Source organism: Candoia aspera, chromosome 9, assembly GCF_035149785.1.
Source record: "Candoia aspera isolate rCanAsp1 chromosome 9, rCanAsp1.hap2, whole genome shotgun sequence".
Lineage (NCBI taxonomy): Eukaryota > Metazoa > Chordata > Lepidosauria > Squamata > Boidae > Candoia > Candoia aspera.
The window spans coordinates 19,277,978-19,297,844 of record NC_086161.1 but is presented as its reverse complement, the minus strand read 5'-3'; the positions used below and the strand labels follow the sequence as shown (position 1 = coordinate 19,297,844).

At 40.7% G+C, this 19,867-nt stretch overlaps 1 protein-coding gene across 1 annotated transcript in view; it reads right to left on the bottom strand.

Moving 5' to 3' along the window:
* The window catches only part of NSD3 (nuclear receptor binding SET domain protein 3), a 78,588-nt gene that overhangs the window by 46,576 nt on the left and 12,145 nt on the right, over nucleotides 1-19,867 (bottom strand). The window contains exons 2-7 of the mRNA XM_063311282.1: nucleotides 15,869-16,590; nucleotides 9,071-9,142; nucleotides 8,548-8,707; nucleotides 6,771-6,922; nucleotides 3,406-3,918; nucleotides 1,712-1,838 (exon numbers count right to left, since the gene is read on the bottom strand). Of these exons, the coding sequence (XP_063167352.1) occupies nucleotides 1,712-1,838; nucleotides 3,406-3,918; nucleotides 6,771-6,922; nucleotides 8,548-8,707; nucleotides 9,071-9,142; nucleotides 15,869-16,546 (1,702 nt within the window). The 5' untranslated portion in view covers nucleotides 16,547-16,590. The remainder of the gene's footprint in view (nucleotides 1-1,711; nucleotides 1,839-3,405; nucleotides 3,919-6,770; nucleotides 6,923-8,547; nucleotides 8,708-9,070; nucleotides 9,143-15,868; nucleotides 16,591-19,867) is intronic.

The window sequence follows — 19,867 nt, the reverse complement described above, 5'->3', positions numbered from 1 at the left end:
GGTGCTACTTAATGCAGACTTGAGTCTTTCTTCTAAAAGAATATGCCTCCTACACCAGATTAATGTGTGGACTACTAGATGATGACAAGTCATGAAAACAGTACCTTGGGAATTACTTACTTACTTACTTACAAACACCATGACAATAGAATTTTGTTAACACTCTTAACCCACCCCTGGTATACCAAAGGTTTCTTCCTCCCACCCTCCAAAAATCAGTGTCACAAAAGAAACACCCAGTTAATTGGGACTCTCTCCTTGCATTACTCAACCATAAATGACTAGAAGTAGCTTCAGAATACAGCTGTGTTCCCTTGAGGAACTCATGTTCATTTAAAAAAATGCAGGTCTGAGTAGGCTGCAAATTAAGAAGTTTCAGCTGAGTCTTTCTCATCTAAAATTTCAGATTAAAACTAGATTCACTTCCTTTAAAATGAAAGCGAGAGGGAAAATGAGATATGAAACAGATGATCACATGAGACTCTGAGCAGGTGATCTGAGGGAACTCTTTCATTTGTAAAAGGTCAGCCCAAGTTTGCCTCTTCCATTAGTCCATCTATTTCTGTACGTCTGTACAGCAATTTCCTCCTCCTCTGGATGGATATGCAGAGGCATTCAGAAGCACTGCTGATAGCTATCTCTTCCCTGCAGGAGGCAATCCAGGCCAAATACAATAAATTGCAATTTTCATGTGTGTTTAATGACTGAGCATTTTCAGTTCAAAAGTAGGGGCTGATTATCGATAAATAAAATATAGGAGACAATCTCTATTAGGCTATTTTTACAGTCTGGACTGAGCTATTTTCTAATTCTGCTTTAAGTTTCTACAGCTGCAGTTCTAAATGAAGAAATATTAAATAAAAAATAGAGGAGGATTGGAGTCTCTTGATATCTCAAAACTGCCCTACCTCAAAAGGGAGAAGGAAATTTATTCTTGTGTAAGCTTTTGTCAGTGTGGAAACAATTCATCAGATGCACCTTGAACAAAAGCTCACAGTGTAATAAACAGATTATAGTTTAAGGTGTTGTGAGATATTTCATTAGGAAGAAGGCCATGGCAAACCACTTCTGAAAAACCTTGCCAAGAAAACTGCAGGGACTTGTCCAGGCAGTGTCTGAGAATTGGATGCGATTGAACAGGGGGAAAAAAAAGATATTTCATAATTTTTCCTGTAATAGAGTAATGGTAGAGCAGCATCCCTGGAAACTTGCTACTTCACAGGATTATTGTCCCACATTCTTTGAAGGAAGTCTATTCTGCAAATGTATATTCTGTCAATTTAAAGATCTGTGGCAAAAATGAACATTTCCCAATTCTTTTAAACTGTGGCCAGACAGTAAATCTGAAAGCCTACTGCATCCCCTTCACTCTGCTGTTTACATGAGCAACACCTCTACTACAGTTCAGCCCTGCTTAGGATGTGGTGCCCTCAAAAGCCAAATCTCATTCTAGTCAAGCTCAACTTCTAGTAACTTCATGGACCACAGTAGAGTGGTTTGCCGTGGCCTTCTTCAGAGATGTTTTTCAGACTACCCAGTCTAGCCCTTGGCTTCTCTGATGGTCTTCTAGTCCATATCAACCAGATGTGACCCAGCTTAGCAATCAGCCAAGCTCAGCTGGACCCTTTTCTTCTGTTTTCATCTAATATTGTGCCCTTGGAAAAAAGCTGATTTATTCGGCCTTAAACCAGTTGCCACAAATTTTACCTACTTGCCAACCCAGAAGATGTTTCTGGAGAGGGTGCACTTTGTGATGAAGCTCTCTCATTTCGCTGGATGGAGACAGAAGTGACTTTGTCATGCCCCTTGATGATTATTTCTGGTTTGTTTCCTATACCCTGTTGCAAATTAAAAGAAGAATTTTTGAGTATTTCTAAATTAAGCTCTCTATAGAAAACAACTTTTTTTCAAATGCTTAGCAGTTATATGTACACATGCACGCAGACACACACATTCAGAACGGTGTGCATAAAACAAAGAGATCCACAGTATGTGAGGAAAATCCTGAATATTTGGAAGAGAGGAGATTCTTGACGTGTAGAACAACATTAGAAAGGAAAGGCTCAAGACCTTCCCCTTAAATTCTTGGGGATGAGGTTTCAAGCAGTTCTCCCATCTGCCCCAAACAGCACCCTAGCATTTCCAAAGCTACCACATTATGAGGGACCTCTCTGCCCAGCCTGCTTGCCTGAATTTTCATGACTATTCTAGGAGAAGTTCTCTGGACTTTGAATATTGAGATAAGAAAGAAGAAACAGAAACAAGGACATAAAAGAAAGAAGATGAGGAGGAGGAGGACGGGAACTAAAATAAAGATTGTTAAGTGCGAATGGACACGGGGATTCAAGACTGGGAAGACAGAGTGAATGAGCTAATAAGCCTGAGACTGGGCATGAAAGGAAAGCCCTCCGTTTGCTGCAAAAGTATAAGCCTAGACATTACAGGAAATTGTTTTTGTTTGCTGAAAAGCCTGCTGTGATGTTAAATGGAATAGCTCCAGATGTGTGCATGCATACAACAGGGTCGATATGTACGTACAACTGTGTAAGGAAATACTCATGCATACTAGAGTGCATACAATGACGATAGAATATAATACATCTGGGGTAATCCTTGATGTAATTTTCCAATTCTTCCTGCTCTTGGTGTCATCCATCCAGGTGATTATGGAATTCCATATATCTGTATCTATTTCAATATCCATATCCATATCTATTATCTGTGTGTATATGTATGTACTGTATATCTGCATGCAATTTTTTTTTACTTTCCAAACACCTTCCCACCTGTAAAAAATTGTACCTTTGACCTTACAAAACAGCAGAACAGGTGAGCTTAACCTGGGAAAGCATAACAGTTTGTTGTGATTTAAACATTAAAGAAAACTAATCTAAATTCTCCTGGTTTTGCAAATTACTCCCCTGAAATAGGAATGTGTTAACAGATTGGCCAAAGAGAGCAGGTAGAGAATTCTGCTCTAATTGCCATGGTTTTTCAGTGGGTAGTTGTCCACACATATTTACTCAAAAGAAGACAATAATAGTATCTGATAAACAATTAAACAGGGTGCAGGGACAAGTTGCTATCTCTCTGGATGCTAACAACTCATACTGAACAGTGATCAATTTCACATGATACATTATTCCTGGAAGCAAGTGCCCTGAATATAGGATGAGTGAATGTTACTCTTGACATTTTAAGGTCAAAGTAATTCACACCAATATTTTATACTCTTTGCAATCTGAAAGCGCAGAGGTAAGGAAGCTGTTGAAAAATGCTAATCTCACAGTACATTCTACTAAACTCAGTGGGACTTACTTCCAAGTAGTTATTAGTAGGACTGTAATGTAAAATCTGGTCATTCTTTGCACAAATATTCCTTAAGAGAAATGTGCGTTTCTTTACCTTTGTAGAGTAAACAAACTGATCAATGAATTTTCCATTCCCAGCAGCATTCTGAAGAGCAAAAACTTGTTCAATTTTAACAACTGGAGACATATTACATTTTTGAAGGTCCAGCGTTCCCTTGTGCATGGTTATTGATGCTGGTAAGGATTTTCTGGCCGCAGCAGTTTTCCACTGTATTTTCACAGGAGGAGCTTCTTCATCCGCACTAGACTGTCTCCTGTGACTATGCCTCCGGATCTCGGTTTTGGGTGGGGAAGGTGCGACCAAAACTTCATTGGTCTGCTCAGGTTGAGAGTTTGGCGACGGTTTACTTTTGCGATTCTTTTTAGCCTCAGTCTTCGGCATGACAGTCCTTCTGGCTTTGGATGACGCCTCCTCTGGCTCTTTATCTACATAGATGAATGTGTACTGTTCTATCCTCTCTTCCAGAGACATTTTTAGTGCCTTCTCAGCATGGGCAATGCCAATATCCCACTGTGCGCGTTCCCTCTGTGGCCTCGGCTTGCGAATCTTAGGAGGGAAAAAGACAGGTTTTGCATTTACTCATTCCCACTTACAAAATGTGCCCAATTGTTGGTCTTCAGTCAGCCAAATTAATGAGTTTGTAATCTGTCAGCTTAAAGCAGTTTATTTAAAGCATCACTCTCTTCTCAACATATGACTATGGTGCAGATTCTGAATTTCTCTTGGCAAACAAAGCAGTCAGACTACTTCACGGAGGAAAAAAAAATGGAACACTTAACAAAAAAGGTCAGTAGAGTTCAAAATGTTTTGCAGCGAATACTAGTTGGCATAAAGTGTTACGGCCACTCAAAGTTTATTGTGCTTCCCTCATATTACTTGACAATTCAAGTAATCTGAACAATTGCATAAATATTCTTTGATAATATCTACAGTAGGCTTGGACAACTATAGAGACACATTATTTAACAGTGCAGGACGTGCAACCAGCAATGTTGCTGAATAAGTAAGCAGCAGTAAGTTTTCAAACAACTTTTTTTGGCCTACAGTATTTTCCTCCATGTTATTGAACAAGGCGTGTTGTATTTTTAAAATATGAAGCCTATCAAAATCTTACTATAACAACTTTATTTGATTTTGTATGGAGGATGTGCCATCATTGTTCAATAGACTGCTGTCAAATTGTAGCAGCATGATTCTACAGGTTCTACAGAAGGCTAGGGGGCCGTGGTGGCTCAGTGGTTAAGACGCTGAGTCAGAGGACCATTAAGGTCAGTAGTTCAGCAGTTTGAAACCCGAGAGCGTGAGCCGCGTGACGGAGTGAGCTCCCGTCAACTTGTCCCACCTCCTGCTAACCTAGCAGTTTGAAAGCATGCAAATGCAAGCAGATGAATAGGTACCACTTTGGTGGGAAACTAACAGGGACATGCAAGGAGCCCCCTCGGGCGTCCCCCGGACAACGGTGACATCACTGGCAAATCCTTTCAATACAGAAATGCCTTGGTAGGTGCTTCTGACATGAAGAAGGCTACAGGCTGCTCACTTCTACTCCAGATTCAAGCATGTACTTTTCAACCGGCTCATAATAAAAGCAGAAGAATCCAGCCAGGCGTCCATCTAGTCTAGCATTCTATGTCAGACATTGCCCAATCAGATGCATCTGGGAAGCTCAGATGCAGGGACAGGATGGCAGCAGGTCTCTTCCACTATCACTTCCAAGGAGCTGGTATTTAAGGAATGTTTCATGTGAGTCAGGAGCAGTATACAACCATCAGGAAAAGTGGACATTGGCAGCATGATCATTCATAGATCTGCCTAATCCTCACTTAAAACTATCTAAATTGGTGGCCTTTACCACCTCTGATGGCCACAAATTTCACATTTTAACTATGCGTTGGGTAAAGGCTTTTCTCAGTCCTGAATTTCCCTGTGTTTACAGCCAACGGATGACACATTTTTCCACACCACTCATGATTTTATACATCTATATCATATCACCCCTTACCTGTCTCTGGTGTAAGAAGCCAAATTGCTGTAATCATTCCTCATATTTCTATTTCTACAATACTGCTATTTAACATGTGGCAACCAGAACTTTACAAAGTATTCCATCCATGGTATCTGTCCTAACAGCCAGGAATCACGCTGAGACGAGGAGTAGGTCTCTAGTGTTTATTACTGCTACATTAGACAGAAAATCCTAACAAACTGAAGAAGTGTGGGAAAACCCAGACAGATAAACCCCAGAAGTTAAGGCGGGTCTGATCTGTGTCTCTTTTAATTCCTCAGTACTACGCATGCATTTTGCCCCCTGGATAGAGGCCCCCTCCTGCTCGCCATCAGTACTCATGACAGTATCACTATGGATTTATGTAGAGGTGTTACTATACCGGTAGTTCAAAAAACATATTAATAGTACATACATATATGTTATTGTTCTTATTCCTAGCTTGGTTGCAGGATCTACCTGGTCTGCACTGTGCTTCCTTCAATTCACATAGCAACAATACGACTCTACTCAGAGGCATATGTAAGTGGCTATATAAATTGAAATAATAAAACAAACAAACGAACAAATGCTATCAAGGCATGATGCAACAAGGAGTTTTATTTTTCATGTGGCTCATCACAGAGCCTGATATGATTGGGGCTGAGAGGGAATGAGTGTCCCAAGGTAACCCAGCTCGTTTCTGTGCCTACTGGAGGACTAGAAGCTGGGTTTCCCCACTCCTAGTCTAGAACCTTAACCTTAATTAAGGCTCTCACATACTTATGCAAACTTTTAAATGACTATATGCAGAACATGCTCCTGAAAAATTAATATTAAACAAAACAGCAAACATCGTAGATTATCTGTACCTTCCAGAATAGCAAGAAAGTAAAACAGAGGTCACAAATGCAGAATCAATAATTACTGCTTATCTGCAACTTTTCTAATTGATTAGATCCCAATTTATCTAGAAGGATGCTTTAGCCCATATGGGGTGCCATGCTAAACAGGCTGAAAATAGCTTAGCTTTCTTCGTATTTTTTAAGGTTTCCAACATTTTAAAATGCCAAATTGCTGTTTTCAGCTAAAACTCTCAAAATAATCATATAGGTAATTTTGTGAGGCTCTTGTATTTTGTCCAAAAAGTTGATACAGAAAATGATACGAGTCATTGCACAATTTTTTCATGGCTAGAGGCAGAGTGGACCATTAACACACCAAGTTCCCTTTGTTTCTTTTGCCTTAAGGGCTGATGGCATTATCCGGCTTCCCCGACAGTGCAAACAGTAAATTGCTACCTTGACTGGCAAGTTCCTATATAAACAAAGAAACCCACCCATACCTGGGTTTGTATGAACAGTGATTCTCTCACTTGCTGCTAAAATAAACTATCATTTCAGACTGTACCCACCTTCTGTTTTTCAGAGTGATTGGCTTGCTTAGCAGCCTCTGCCACCAGCTGATCATACTGTTTACGCCCTTTATATTCTCGTACCCGCTTTTCATGTACCCAAGCCCTTTCAGGCTGGTTGCTAAAGAACTGAACATGATATTCTCGTGCACCTGGAAAGAAAGGAAAATGGAAAGAAGACATTTTCTAAGAAATTCCACCACCCAAATCTTCATTCTGGGGAATAAATATACTCTCACACCTTTCTGAGCCGCACAGGCAAACTCAGAACATCCCTTTTTAACTAAAACTCAAAAAAGTTAACCATCTCTGCAACAGCAACCTTTACAACTTCATTATGTATGTGTGTAAGTATGCATATATATGCTGGTGTATGCATGTGCAGAAAGAATATAAGGAACCAAGAATGCAATTGTTCTGGGCTGTCTCTATATCTTCTCTTGGTTTAATTTAATCAGATTCTTGTTTTGATCTGCTCATTTTGAATTATGTAGTTCAGGACCAAACCAGACCCAAGGTTAACCATGCAAAGGAGTACAGACAAGGAGAAAATCCTTGCAGCCCCAGAGCTGCAGTGCTGCGTGAAGCTCAGCCCCAACCTGCCCCAGCAGTGTGGAGCAAAGGGGCTTCTTGGTGTGAAGGGCCAGGCCAGGCAGATAGATGGGAGGGGGAAGTTGAAGTGCCCCTGAGGTTGTAAGTGCAGGTGGGCTGTCAAGCACCCAAATTTTGATCACGTGACCGCAGGGGCGCTGCAACAGCCGTAACTTCAGGGACTGGTCGTAAGTCCCTTCGTTCAGTGCTGCCGTAACTCTGAACGGTCCCTGAATGAATGGTTGTAAGTTGAAGACTACCTCTAGACTTTTCTATACAGCATGCCAAATCTAAGGTAGCTGCAGTACAACATGGGCTATTTCTCTTTATTTTCCTCTATAAATGATCCTGTGGACAATATTTCTGTTGTCAACTGACTGTGTAGCCAATCAGCTGTCAATTAGCTATCTCCACTTCAGGCAGCTGCCTCAGATGTACTCTGCTCAAGAGTTAGGACCTACCAGGAGTCCTTTGCTTCGAAATCCAATACAGAGGCTTGTTAAGTACACTTAGCCCTAGGGATGTGCAAAATGTTGCATGCATGGACTGTCCTGAGCAAGGAACCAGATTTTGGTGGCCTTTATTTTTAGTTTAAGAACATTGTGAATACATACAGGCCTCCCCTTGACATGAAGATAATAATTTTGTAACTTCTGGCCTATATCTGAGCCTGAATGTGCAGGGGTTCCCCGAGGCCTGAAATATATTTCAAGGGTTCCTCCAGGGTCAGAAGGTTGAGAAAGGCTGCACTAAGATGATAGGAGTGAGCAGGCTGTCATATAGGCCATATGGATGAGGCAGTAAGAGAGTGGCTAGCCACCCGTTTTTGCCCTATTCATCCTGCAAGACCATCTGGGATTTGTCTAAGCTGAAACCTAGAACAAGAGGTTTCAGATTTTGGTTCAGCCAGACCAAATTCCACTTAGAACTGCTTCAGCCAAACCACCAAGCCACCACTTGCTTGTTACACGTATAGAACAAAACATTTTTCTGTTTCATACATTCCTCTACTTAACTATAAGCATAGGCATTACATTATTTGTGTTCTTATTGATTGTACATGTCACCTGAGAAATTAATTCAGACTTATTTTTTGAACTCTAACAAAGGCATAACAGAATAGTTAAGCAAGTGAGCTATTCAGAAAGTTTTTGAACGAACAGCTCAGAGGTTTCTATTTACTGACCTCTTGTGTTAATTTTAGTATGAACTTCGAGTTGAGGATCTCTTGAAACCATGCAGGGCCACCAAGGATACGTCCCCACTTTGGACCAGACAAGATCTCCCACTTCAAACTTGCTATCACTTGCCTCTTGCGTGGAAAGAGAAGAAGCAACCTGCTGTGCCTATATGAAAATTATTTTAAAAATTACATCACATGAAAGTGAAAAGGTGTTGTTACAGATCAGACATTCTAATGCAGAGCATTATATATTATAGATTATTGAACACAGGGATGAACACAGAGATCAATTATTCCACATTCTGCACTCTGCATATTATATAAAAATAGATGTCTTTGCCTCTGGTAAAATTTTGCTTGCCCTCCGCCTGCTAAGACAGCCAAGATGCTATTCTACCCAAGAGTCTCTTCCTCAATATTTTGGTCCAACAGACTCTCAATAATTCTGCCAATAAAGTCCTTTCACTTGAGGCCTACCTGTTTTAATACCATTAAATTTCCACAATTAAAAATACAGAGTACTAACCGGGCTTTCATCCAATGCTACCATTTCTTCCCTTGGTTTTTCAGACTGCGTGCTAAGCCTCTCATTTGGTCTCTGTAAGTTAAAACAAAGAAGTGAAAAGTAAAAAATAGAACAAACAAAATGAGTGATTACCAAAGAAACCAATCAGCATACGGTAATTCACAGGCTCAGTAGTAAATCTCCCAATCTATTTTGAAGCTCCATTAATATTCTGTTTCTGCTACTGTTCTGGAGGTTTACAACAAGGCAGAGATCAAAGTAGTAGAGAAAAGAAGGCTAGAGCATCAATACGCAGATCTTATTTTTATTTTTCTGGTGATAAACACTTCATATTTAAAGTCTAACAAGACCCTTATTTTAAATATCTGCATTATATACATGCAGATAATGGATTATTTCTCTAGTTGCTAAGTCCGATATGCACAGAAGCTATTTGTAGGAAAAGAAAAGATTTAAAGGCTATTGTTTCCCTACACAGCTTTCTCAACAAGGCAACTAACTTTGTTAAGCATCATACTAAATGTTTAGGCCTGATTACTTAGTTGGAAGACCTCCAAAGCTGTGGACTAGACTGGGATGTCAAAAAACATTATGAGAGAAGGCAATACTTCTATCTAGCTGCCAAAAAGCTAGGTAGACATGACCATGGAATTGTCTAAAGTCAAGCTCAACTTGAGAATTTTTTTACCTTTCATTCAAAATAGCAGTCTCTAGCTATGACTGTGCTCTAGAGTAAGTTTGGATCAACCTAAATCACTTAAGTTTTAGGAGATTTGAAAGTATACCAACAATTTCACTATCACTAAAACATCCCATTGCAATGGACTCATTCATTCATCCTCTCTTTTGGGGGAGATGGGCGGTGGCTAAATTTGAGTAATAAATAAAATAAAATAAATAAATGGACAGCTCTGCTCTTTAAGGAAAATGATGTCATGAGGGACTCATCAAGTTTCTGATACAACTTTTCAATTTCAGCAGCATTTAACACTGCTGTGCATGTTGGCCACTGCTGGTTTCCAGAATTCATCTCAAGTATACTTTGAAATGTTCTGAGAACTGTTGTGATTAATGTAGGAGTCCTCTTACAATAGCTCCTCTTCCTAGTATTATAGGCAAGTTGATTCATGTCTTCAACCTTTACTTCCCAATAAAAAACAGAATACATAACCCAGTGAATTACAACCTTCATCCCAGATTCTAAACATATGACCAGAATCCAGGCAGAGAGCCAACTGTGATTGAATTAGAACAGGACCATTTTAAGATGTTTGTTGCATTTGTAGTGTAGAATGAAGGCAGAAGTAGATAAGATTGTTTAACTGTAACAACAAAGGAGGATATAAATTTAGAATCTATGAATAAGTAAAAAGGCAATTTAAACTTACAAATAATTCTGGGAACTGAAAGGTACTTTCCCAGATTTTAAATTTATTTAATTTTTGGATAGATATTTTGTTGAAATGTACTGTCACCTTCTTTCTGAAGGGCTGTTCCACAGATAGGTCAGTTTTGTTCACGGAACAGTTTACTTTCTTCCATTTACTGGTAAAGTTGAGTCACCAGTATCATAAACTCATTTGGAGAGGGAAAAAAATGTGCAAGCAGATTATCACCATCAAAGGATTAATTGTTCCAAATGTGCATTCTCAGTGTCGTCTTCATTAGCCCTATAAAATAGGTGACCATTATGATCTTCATGGAGCTACTGCTGAGACAGAAGCAGCTTGGTAAGGCTATCCTTTGAAAGTACTGTCTCTTGAGCTGAGAGATGAGCCAGGTACTTCATGCCAATAATTCCTTTTTAATTTTTTTTAAAATTTCAGATTATGATTTGCAAAGCAAGTAAGGAACTTATAAAGAGGCATTTTGCTGATCTGTTTTTGTTTTAGTTGTAATCATGTATGAAGAGATATCTTCCTCATAAGTTGCCTCAGCTTTGCTTTTCAGAAGTGAATTTTGTTCATATAACTACCTGGTTTGCACAGAACCTTTAGAAGCGAGCATATATGAAGGGAAGAAATTTCATGACTCCAGTTCCTCGCTAGAAATGAAACCCTGCTAAACAGTTAGTAGGTTACATCTCCATTTTGTTTGTGAAGTAACAGGACCAAGCCTAGGATTTCTTCTTTCATGCTAATAAATTATGTGGGTTTATTAAAAGATTGCCTTATAAGCCAATCGCCACACTGGTTTGTAACAGGCTTAGTTGAAATAGTATAGTGGGGCAGTAGAAAATATTGACATATGACACTTCTAACTTGCCCTTGCCATTTTGTTCTGAGAGTGATTATTATGGGCAAATCTCTCTTTTAATATATCTATTTAGATATATTACATCTACCAGTCTTAGATGTCTTCTTTCAACACTAATGTTCAAATGAAATTACTTTTAAAACGGCGTGAAAATTTAAAATTTAATCTGTGAGATGGCATGAGGCAGAGGGAGCTTGGCTGTTCAATCATACAGCATTACTTGTACAGGATATTTTTAAATAACTTTTCTACATTAGAAAATCTTGGGTGGCCACCAGCACCGTGCCACAAGATTGGCTCACAGTTTAACAGCACCATTCTATGGCCTTTTACCGTTCATATTCAGCCTAGCATCCATGTATTCTATTGTGGCATGAGGCAATGTTTCAGCTAATCTACTGAACCCTGGACCAATGAAGAGTATTTTTTGCAGAAACAGGGCAAACGTTTGCACATGACTGTTTCATGAGTATGCTTTTTAATGTTCATAGAATACCATGACCTATAGATTGAATAGGACATATCACAGCTTTGTGTTCCAAAAGTAAAGGTCTAAATGTTTAAGTCTTAAAGGTGCACACATATTCATTTGATATATGATTTAAACTCTAAAGCTGTCATGTTCACTGTTTCAATGTGCACTGTACATCGTTTCACATGCCATGGCGCTGACGCGCGTTTCTGTTGGGAGGGAGCTGCTGTGAAACCTTGTACCAAGCTCTGTATCTGTGTTCATTACAGTGGAATGTGTTTGGGTTATGTTCTCTGTTCAAGGACTTTTCCCGCAGACCATCAGAAGCCGTTAGGAGCACCTGGGATTGTGAGCTTGGGAAGATTCTACGGGGGGAGGGATCTCGTTTGTACAGAGGGTTTTTAGTTTGCATTTGACGCGCTTTTATCATTCTCAGCTTTCTTTGTGATCCTGCATACTATTCTTTAATAAATCAGATATCTTTGCATTCCTGCTCATGAGTCTGAGAGTGTTTTAGAATAGGCATTCATTACATAAAGCTGAGAATCACCAAAGTTGTACCATTAGCTCCTACCAAGATCAGTTTCTTGTGAGGGAAAATAGTTAACGATGGCCGAGTCCAAGCTCACGACCGGGGGACTCGAGGAGCCAGCTAGCTTGATGCCCGAGTCGACAGTCAAGAGCGGAGAACTGAGCCTCACCCCAGAACCTTCAGATTTCCGGCAGGATTCGAGTTCCAGCCCTGAGGTGGAAGAATCTAACGATGGGGGAGAACCAGAGCAACCGGCACCCAGCGAATCGCCCGCAGAGTTGATCACCTGGGATGCAATGGGAGAACCCCAGGGAGGGACATCCCAGGCGTCCTGGAAGCATTGGTTCCCGCTGACCCCAGACGTAGAATCTACCACGGTATCAATGGAGAGACAGCCTAACACGCGAGGGAGGGAGGAATCTCAAACCCCTGAAAGGCTAAGAGTGGTGGAGACCAAAATAGAATCGATGGAGTACATGTTAAGAAACCTGTCTCTATCATTGGGGGGGCAGGGGAGGCACGACAGAGATCCCAGCTTCACGCAACCATCCCCCATCCTCCCACCCGGACCGCCAGCGGAGCGGGGCTGGAGACGGCTCCGGGATGAATCTCCACCCTGCAAAGCGACAACTACCGTAACCTGGGGCCCAAACACTCAAGAAGCTGCCGGTTCTGCTCCAACAGAAGTGGGGGTGAAAGACTTTTCTGTCAAGTTTGATGGGGATCCAACCAAGTTATCTTTCTTTCTAACCAATGCTAAAAGTTACATGAGGCAGTTTGGAGCATACTTCCCTTCCGAAGAGGCTAAGATAACTGCCATTGCCACCAAGTTGAAGGGTCGAGCGGCTGACTGGTATGTTCAATTAAGTGAGGCTGACTTCCCTGAACTTGAGTATTTCGAGGACTTTATGGGGGCATTAAAGCTGCATTTTGAGGATCCTCTGGCCAAGGCAAGAGCTAAGAAGGCGCTGAAGGATCTTACCCAGGGCCAGCTGTCTGTAGCTGATTATGCCCTGGAGTTTAAGGCTTTAGCTGGGAAAATCCCCGACTGGTCTCAGTTGTCCTAACAGTCAGAAATCACGCTGAGACGAGGAGTAGGTCTCTAGTGTTTATTACTGCTACATAAAACAGAATCCTAACAAACTGAAGCAGCGTGGGAAAAACCCAGACATATAAACCCCAAAAGCTAAGGCGGGCCTGATCTGTGTCTCAATGAATGGCTGCTTAATTCCTCAGTACTACGCATGCGTTTTCCACCCTGAGGGGGCCCCCTCCTGCTTGCCATCGGTACTCATGACATCAGTCAACCTTAATAGAACGGTTTAAAGAGGGACTCAACCGGGACGTCCTACGATGGGTGTTGTGTAGAGACGACCCAGAGTCATTGTACGAATGGATCTGGCTGGCTGGCAAGGCTGAGCATGCCCAGCATACCTTCATGCAAACCAGACGACCTGAAAAACCACCAGCCACCATGAGGGGACCCCAAAGTGCCGCAACTGCTGCCTGGCCAGGCTATAGAGCCTGGGAAGAGGAGACAGATCGGTGCTATGCAAGGGGTCAGTGTCTCCGATGCGGAAAGGAAGGGCATCGAGCAGCTGATTGTCCAAAAGCCAAGGCTGGAGATCGAGCAGGCAAGCTGCCAGCCAAATCACCCCCCCACCTCGTGGCGGATGACAGCAGCCAAGGGGGCAGCCGATGCTGAGGAAGTATTCTACTTCTCGGGAGAGGCTGAAGATGACTCTAAGGAGCCGGTGGGAAACGCCAGCCACCTGCCATGAAGAGCGCCTGCGGGCAGGTGGAGGAGGATGGGCGCGAGGATGCTATGGTGAATGCTGACTGTCCCACTTTAGCAGTAAAAGTGAAATTGGGCTCCTGCACAAAGACTACAGAGGTCCGGGCTTTAGTTCATTTCAATGGAATGTGTTTGGGTTATGTGCTCTGTTCAAGGTCTTTTCCCGCAGACCATCAGAAGCTGTTAGGAGCACCTGGAATTGTGAACTTGAGAAGATTCTACGGGGGGAGGGATTTCACTTGCACTGAGGGTTTTTAGTTTGCATTTGGTGCGCTTTCATCGTTCTCAGCTTTCTCTGTGATCCTGCATACTGTTCTTTAATAAATCAGATATCTTTGCATTCCTGCTCATGAGTCTGAGAGTGTTTTAGAATAGGCGTTCATTACAAAAGCAGGGTTTCTCAACCAGGGTTCCGTGGCACCCTAGGGTTCTGTGAGAGGTCACTAGGGATTCCCTGGGAGATCACGGTTTATTTAAAATTTTATTTCAAATTTGGGCAACTTCATATTAAAGAGGTAAGCTTCGTTCTTTATGTTTAGTTGAAGAACACTGTTCATGCATATAGACAGCCCTAACGAATACAATAATGTTGTGACTTCTGGCCTATATCTGAGCCTGACTGTGCAGGCGTTCCCCAAGGCCTGATAAATATTTCAAGGGTTCCTCCAGGGTCAAAAGGTTGAGAAAGGCTGGTCTAAAGACAGAACTATGAGACCAATTCCATAAAGCAAGTAGTTTAGTCAGTGGCATCATGACAAATGGAATGATGCCAAAATAGTATGGGTATGTACGTGTGATGACATAATCAGGCAAATGTTGCAACTTGCATCAAACATCATATACAAGTACCAAGTCATTGTATTTGGGTGAAGTCATCATGCATGCTTCCCCCATTACCCTTCGGCAGATGCCCATGCATTTGGCGGGTAAGGCTTCAATCTGAGAATAAGCCCCACTGAACTCAGTGAACGTTTTGAGTACATATCTACGCCAAAGAAAAATTTCGAAACTCTCCAAAATTACTCTTTCATCTAAAATATTATTTTAAAACCCTTCGGGCAGATGATTCCATTAGCAAATTATTGCATGAAAATCAGAAATTATCAGGGGAAGCTAGCTAAACAAACTGCAGCATGTTTTGTGAATTCTTCTCGGTGTTAGAAGAGGCTTCTGCCATGCATATAATTAGCCTGTTCACAGAAGGAGGCTAAAAAATTAATGCAGAAGGAAAAAGAAAAAAGATAGAAAATGCAAAAATGCAAAAAAGACCAGGAATGGTTGTTAATAGGCAGAAAATGTATATGATTTTCACTCTCTCTCTCTAATTATACTAAAAATGAAGTACGATACAACTTTAATAGCTGTCATGTCACTCAGCTGTAATAAAATTGCTGAGATATATTCACCCATCAATAGTGCAATTGACTCTGGAAGAATCTGAAGTTTCTCAGATTCTTCTACTGCAATAATTTGCATAGTTTGTTGTAAAAGATGATTTGGATTTCTTTAGTGTGGTAGAGAACAATCTACCAAGATAAATTTTTATTTTAAAAAAATGGATTTGTAAAAACAGACAGTCTAGCATAGTAATGCTACTAAGCAATCTTTGGGCACTGACTGGTTACAGTCCAAAAAAGCCAAGCAGACAAGCAACTAAAGAAAATATTAAGAAAAATAGAGTCAGAAGAACATAGCCTGGTAGCAGAAGGTAACAGAAAAAGCTGAATTTTTTACTCCACTTACATTTTGCTCCTCTGGCTCTAGTTTTGGAATCTTACGTGATTTGCGCTCTTCTGAGTGGGAAGAATCATGCTTGCCACTTTTTTTCCGTTTCTCTTTCCTCCCTTCATGTTTTGACTTTGCATACTCACTTGCTTGTACTTCATTTAAAAGATCCCCACACAGCGAGGACTCAAATAATTCCCTGCCGTTCTGGATAGTTTTGGTTATTTTTAATTTAATTTCTGGTGAACCTGTCTTCTTTGGAATCACCGTTTGGGATACTGAGGGAGGTGGAGGCTGAGGAGGAGATGGTTTTTCCAGAATTTCATGCGGCCTTATGTTAGAGTTCTCCATTTGATAATACTCTGGTGGACTAAAGTTTCTAACGGTGCCAAAGCCATTGGCAGAGCCATTTGGATACTGACCGTATGACTGGTATTTGGTTTGGGGCTCATACATGCCAATTTGGGGAAATCCATTAATGAGGGGTGGAAGGTCCTCTGCTGTTGGCGTGGGATACTGAAAACCTTGCTGCAAGGCAAGAGCAGCTTCATATGGCGTCTGTCTACCATCTTCAGTGATGTCACTGCTAGCATCAAAAGCATCCTCTTGGCGGTTATTCGCCGAATCAATGAGTTGAGGTGGTTGCTGAATTGTGTTTCCCATGATCCCTTGCATGAAAGAGAAGGAGAAATCCATTGTTCTGCTCCAGCATCCTTAGCTTTCCCTTTTTCTCATAGGGCCTAAAATGAGAAGAAGAAGAAGAAGAAGAAGAAAACGTTTCTATGGCTTCTCCAGCAAAGTTTAGAAAATCAAGGCAACTGCTTTGAATTAGATTTAACAGGAATTTTCCCTCTCCACTAACAAAGAGCATCTTCAAAGACTGACAAGTTTACTACAGCATAAACTCTAATGTAAGAGCAACCACTTCTTAAATGATACACAAAGGACTCTCCTTCGTTGATTGAGTCAGTGGCATACACAGAGAATGCAAACCTGGAGTACAAGAATACACTTCCAAGAGTATCATGGAGCATTTCCGTAACCCCCCCGGTTATGCTTCTCTCTCCTGTGTTAGTATGCACACGTACACATCAAGGATAGGTCTGCTGGTCTTTAAAGATGCCGCTTTTTGTTGCGACGGACTTGCCATCACTAAACTCACACAGTATACTCCAACTGTAACTTTTTGGGATTAACTGTGTAAGAATGTATCAACTATGATACGCAGCACAGGCCAGAGCAATTAGGCTAGCACGAAAGCTCAAGATTTGTGCCAAAAAAACGATTTGGAGTAAAACAAAAGAAACAAAACAAGCATATTGTTTCATAGAACTTGATGATGTGCCATCAAGTCATTTTCAACTCTTAGCAGCCACATAGAGTAGATACTCTCCATGACGATCTGTCTCTAACCTTTTTAAGCCTTCCAATATTACAGTCATTGCCACTGAAACCGAATCCATCTACCTTGCAACTTTTATTAGAACGGTACCCATTTTGCCTGGAGGCAGTTTGTATTTTCTGCCTTTGGGAAGTTACTAAAAAGTTACTAAGTGTCTTGTCAACAAGCTATGCTAAAGCACAAGAAGGAAAGAGCTTTTGGACTGAGGACAAACCACGTCCCACTGCTCTTGAGAAGCTCCATGCTCACAACCCAGAGAGTATCAGGAGTGCTGGAAATCAGATTTGAAGATTTGTGGCAGTAAAGGACAGCAAAGAGAAAATTACAGAACGGAAGGTCTTCAGTTGCTGAACTTTAGCAAGCCTTTTGGCAAGTATTTCAACAGACTCATCCTTCTATATACAAAAGAAAACCGAGATTCTAGATATGAGAAAGCATCATAGACCTTTCTTTTGCCCTATAATATACTAAAAACCCACAACCTTTACAGGCTGATTAAGCTGTTTATGGTATTCATGTATCTGACCTCAGATTTGACTTGGTAAATAGGCCCAATCTCTAGGGAATGTTTACTGGTAGGCGCACTAAGAAAAAGGATCAACACATTTGAAGCACTTCTCCCTACCCCCACCTAAACAGAGAAAAATGACACACCAGGAATCATGACATCCTCCCCACAGCCCTACTGCATGATGATATTCAGCTCACTGTCTGGGGAATTCTGAATCTGGCCTTTGAACTTGATTTAAGTGCTGTGCAACGTTTTGGATTTGATTCCAGAAAGGCAATTTGTTGTGTGCCGAGACACAAATGCAGCACCTATCCGAGATTCACCAAGGCTGTGCCGAGACTCAGAACATTTCAACACACCTTTCTGGAATCAAATCCAAAATACTGCACTGCCCTACTAGCTCTAATTCTCTCATCTCATGAGATAAATGCTGGCTCCTTTTTAATTTGATTTAAAATTCTTTAAGCAGTAATATAAAACAAGAAATTGCTTCACATGCTTCTCTGAATCAGGCAAAGTCTCATTTGGATACCATCTCACCACTGAATTTTGTTCATTAATTAAAGTATGCCCATATTGACTTATAAACCAAGGTTGTGATTTTATGGAAACGAACTCAAACGCATACATAGCCATTCCTTTAAATAATATAGTTATTCCAAATATCAGACAACTGAAGTTGGAGAACAATGGCAAGAATTGCTGGATAGAATTTATATATCTCTGATTTCAAAAGTACCCTAGAAATATTTATTTATAACTTGTACTCCGAACGTACTATGGGTCTGAGATTCAGGGTCATCTCATCTCACTGGAGGTTCTGCTGAATGGATGACTGACAAAGGTATGGTTTAACCCTGGTGCACTCTAAATAAAGTATAGTAGCTGATTCAGATTTCCAATGAAAAACTGGTACAATAAATTTGAGCCAGGGACTGGACTCCTATCTCTCTGGAGAGAATATAGCAATATTAAGGAGCTACAGTTTACACAGTTACACATGGCCTACCATCTGGATTTAATAGACAGATTACTCTCCTTCATATATTTACAAATAGGAAACAATTTAATTCTTCACAATGGTTTGCCACCACAAACTCCCTACCCCATCCCAAATTTCAAAATATTTGTGGAGTATCACTTGTCCACAGCTGAGAGTTGTCTTCATCAAATTCTGTTTCCTGTGTTTTGAAACTTGCACTACCAGATTTATGTGAAAGCGTGCATGGGGGACCTGTCAGTGGTTTGGGGCATCTTGTTTTGTTTTCTCACTAAAGGTTGTAGTGGGCTAGATCATGCTACAAAATGGGCAGGAAGAAAAAAGAGATTTTTTTAAAGCCCTTTAAAAGATGTTTAAAACTCAAGGAAAAGGCTAAATACAGCAAACAATTCTTTTTCACTTCTTAAATATGTATTTGCCAACAAATTTGGTAGCAATTTCAGTAGTACGAATTTCAGCAGCACAATCACAATGAGTTCTAGGGCAAGTCAAGAAGCTATGGGTGGCTTAAAAGCCTGGAAAAGATAAATTGCTATCTGTAGAGACAGCTGCACAGTTGTTTGTCTCTTTTATGCCTCTCTTGGAAGAATATTCCTACCTTAGGAGTAGATATACTGAGATATTAATAAATTATATAGTACATACTTCTAGACTGGTAAGATTGGAGATTTTATCAAGTTGCATTATTCGCAAGAGCAGTTTCAGGCAAGTACCATAAACAGATTATTGGCAGAGGGACTATCAAAAGATTCATTCTAGTTATAATTTTTTATGTTAATGAGAATGGGAAAACTCTGTTATTCATGCTTTATATCTTTGGCTTCCTCGTTTTTACCTCTTTTAGATTGTTTGTATGGCCTGTGGTAATATGTAATAAACATTTTTTTTCTATATACAGTGGACCTTTCTGAAGAGAAGTGTTCCCATAGGGATATACACCTCTCTCCATTTCTATTCTAAATGGGTGAAGGACATTCCAGGAGGCTGGAGTTATAGTATCTACATGACCTACTCTTATTCTGGGGAAACTAAAACTTATCAAAGAGAGTTTAATGACCTAACCTCAGAGAAAATTTCACATTCCAGTAGCCATAAACATCCTAA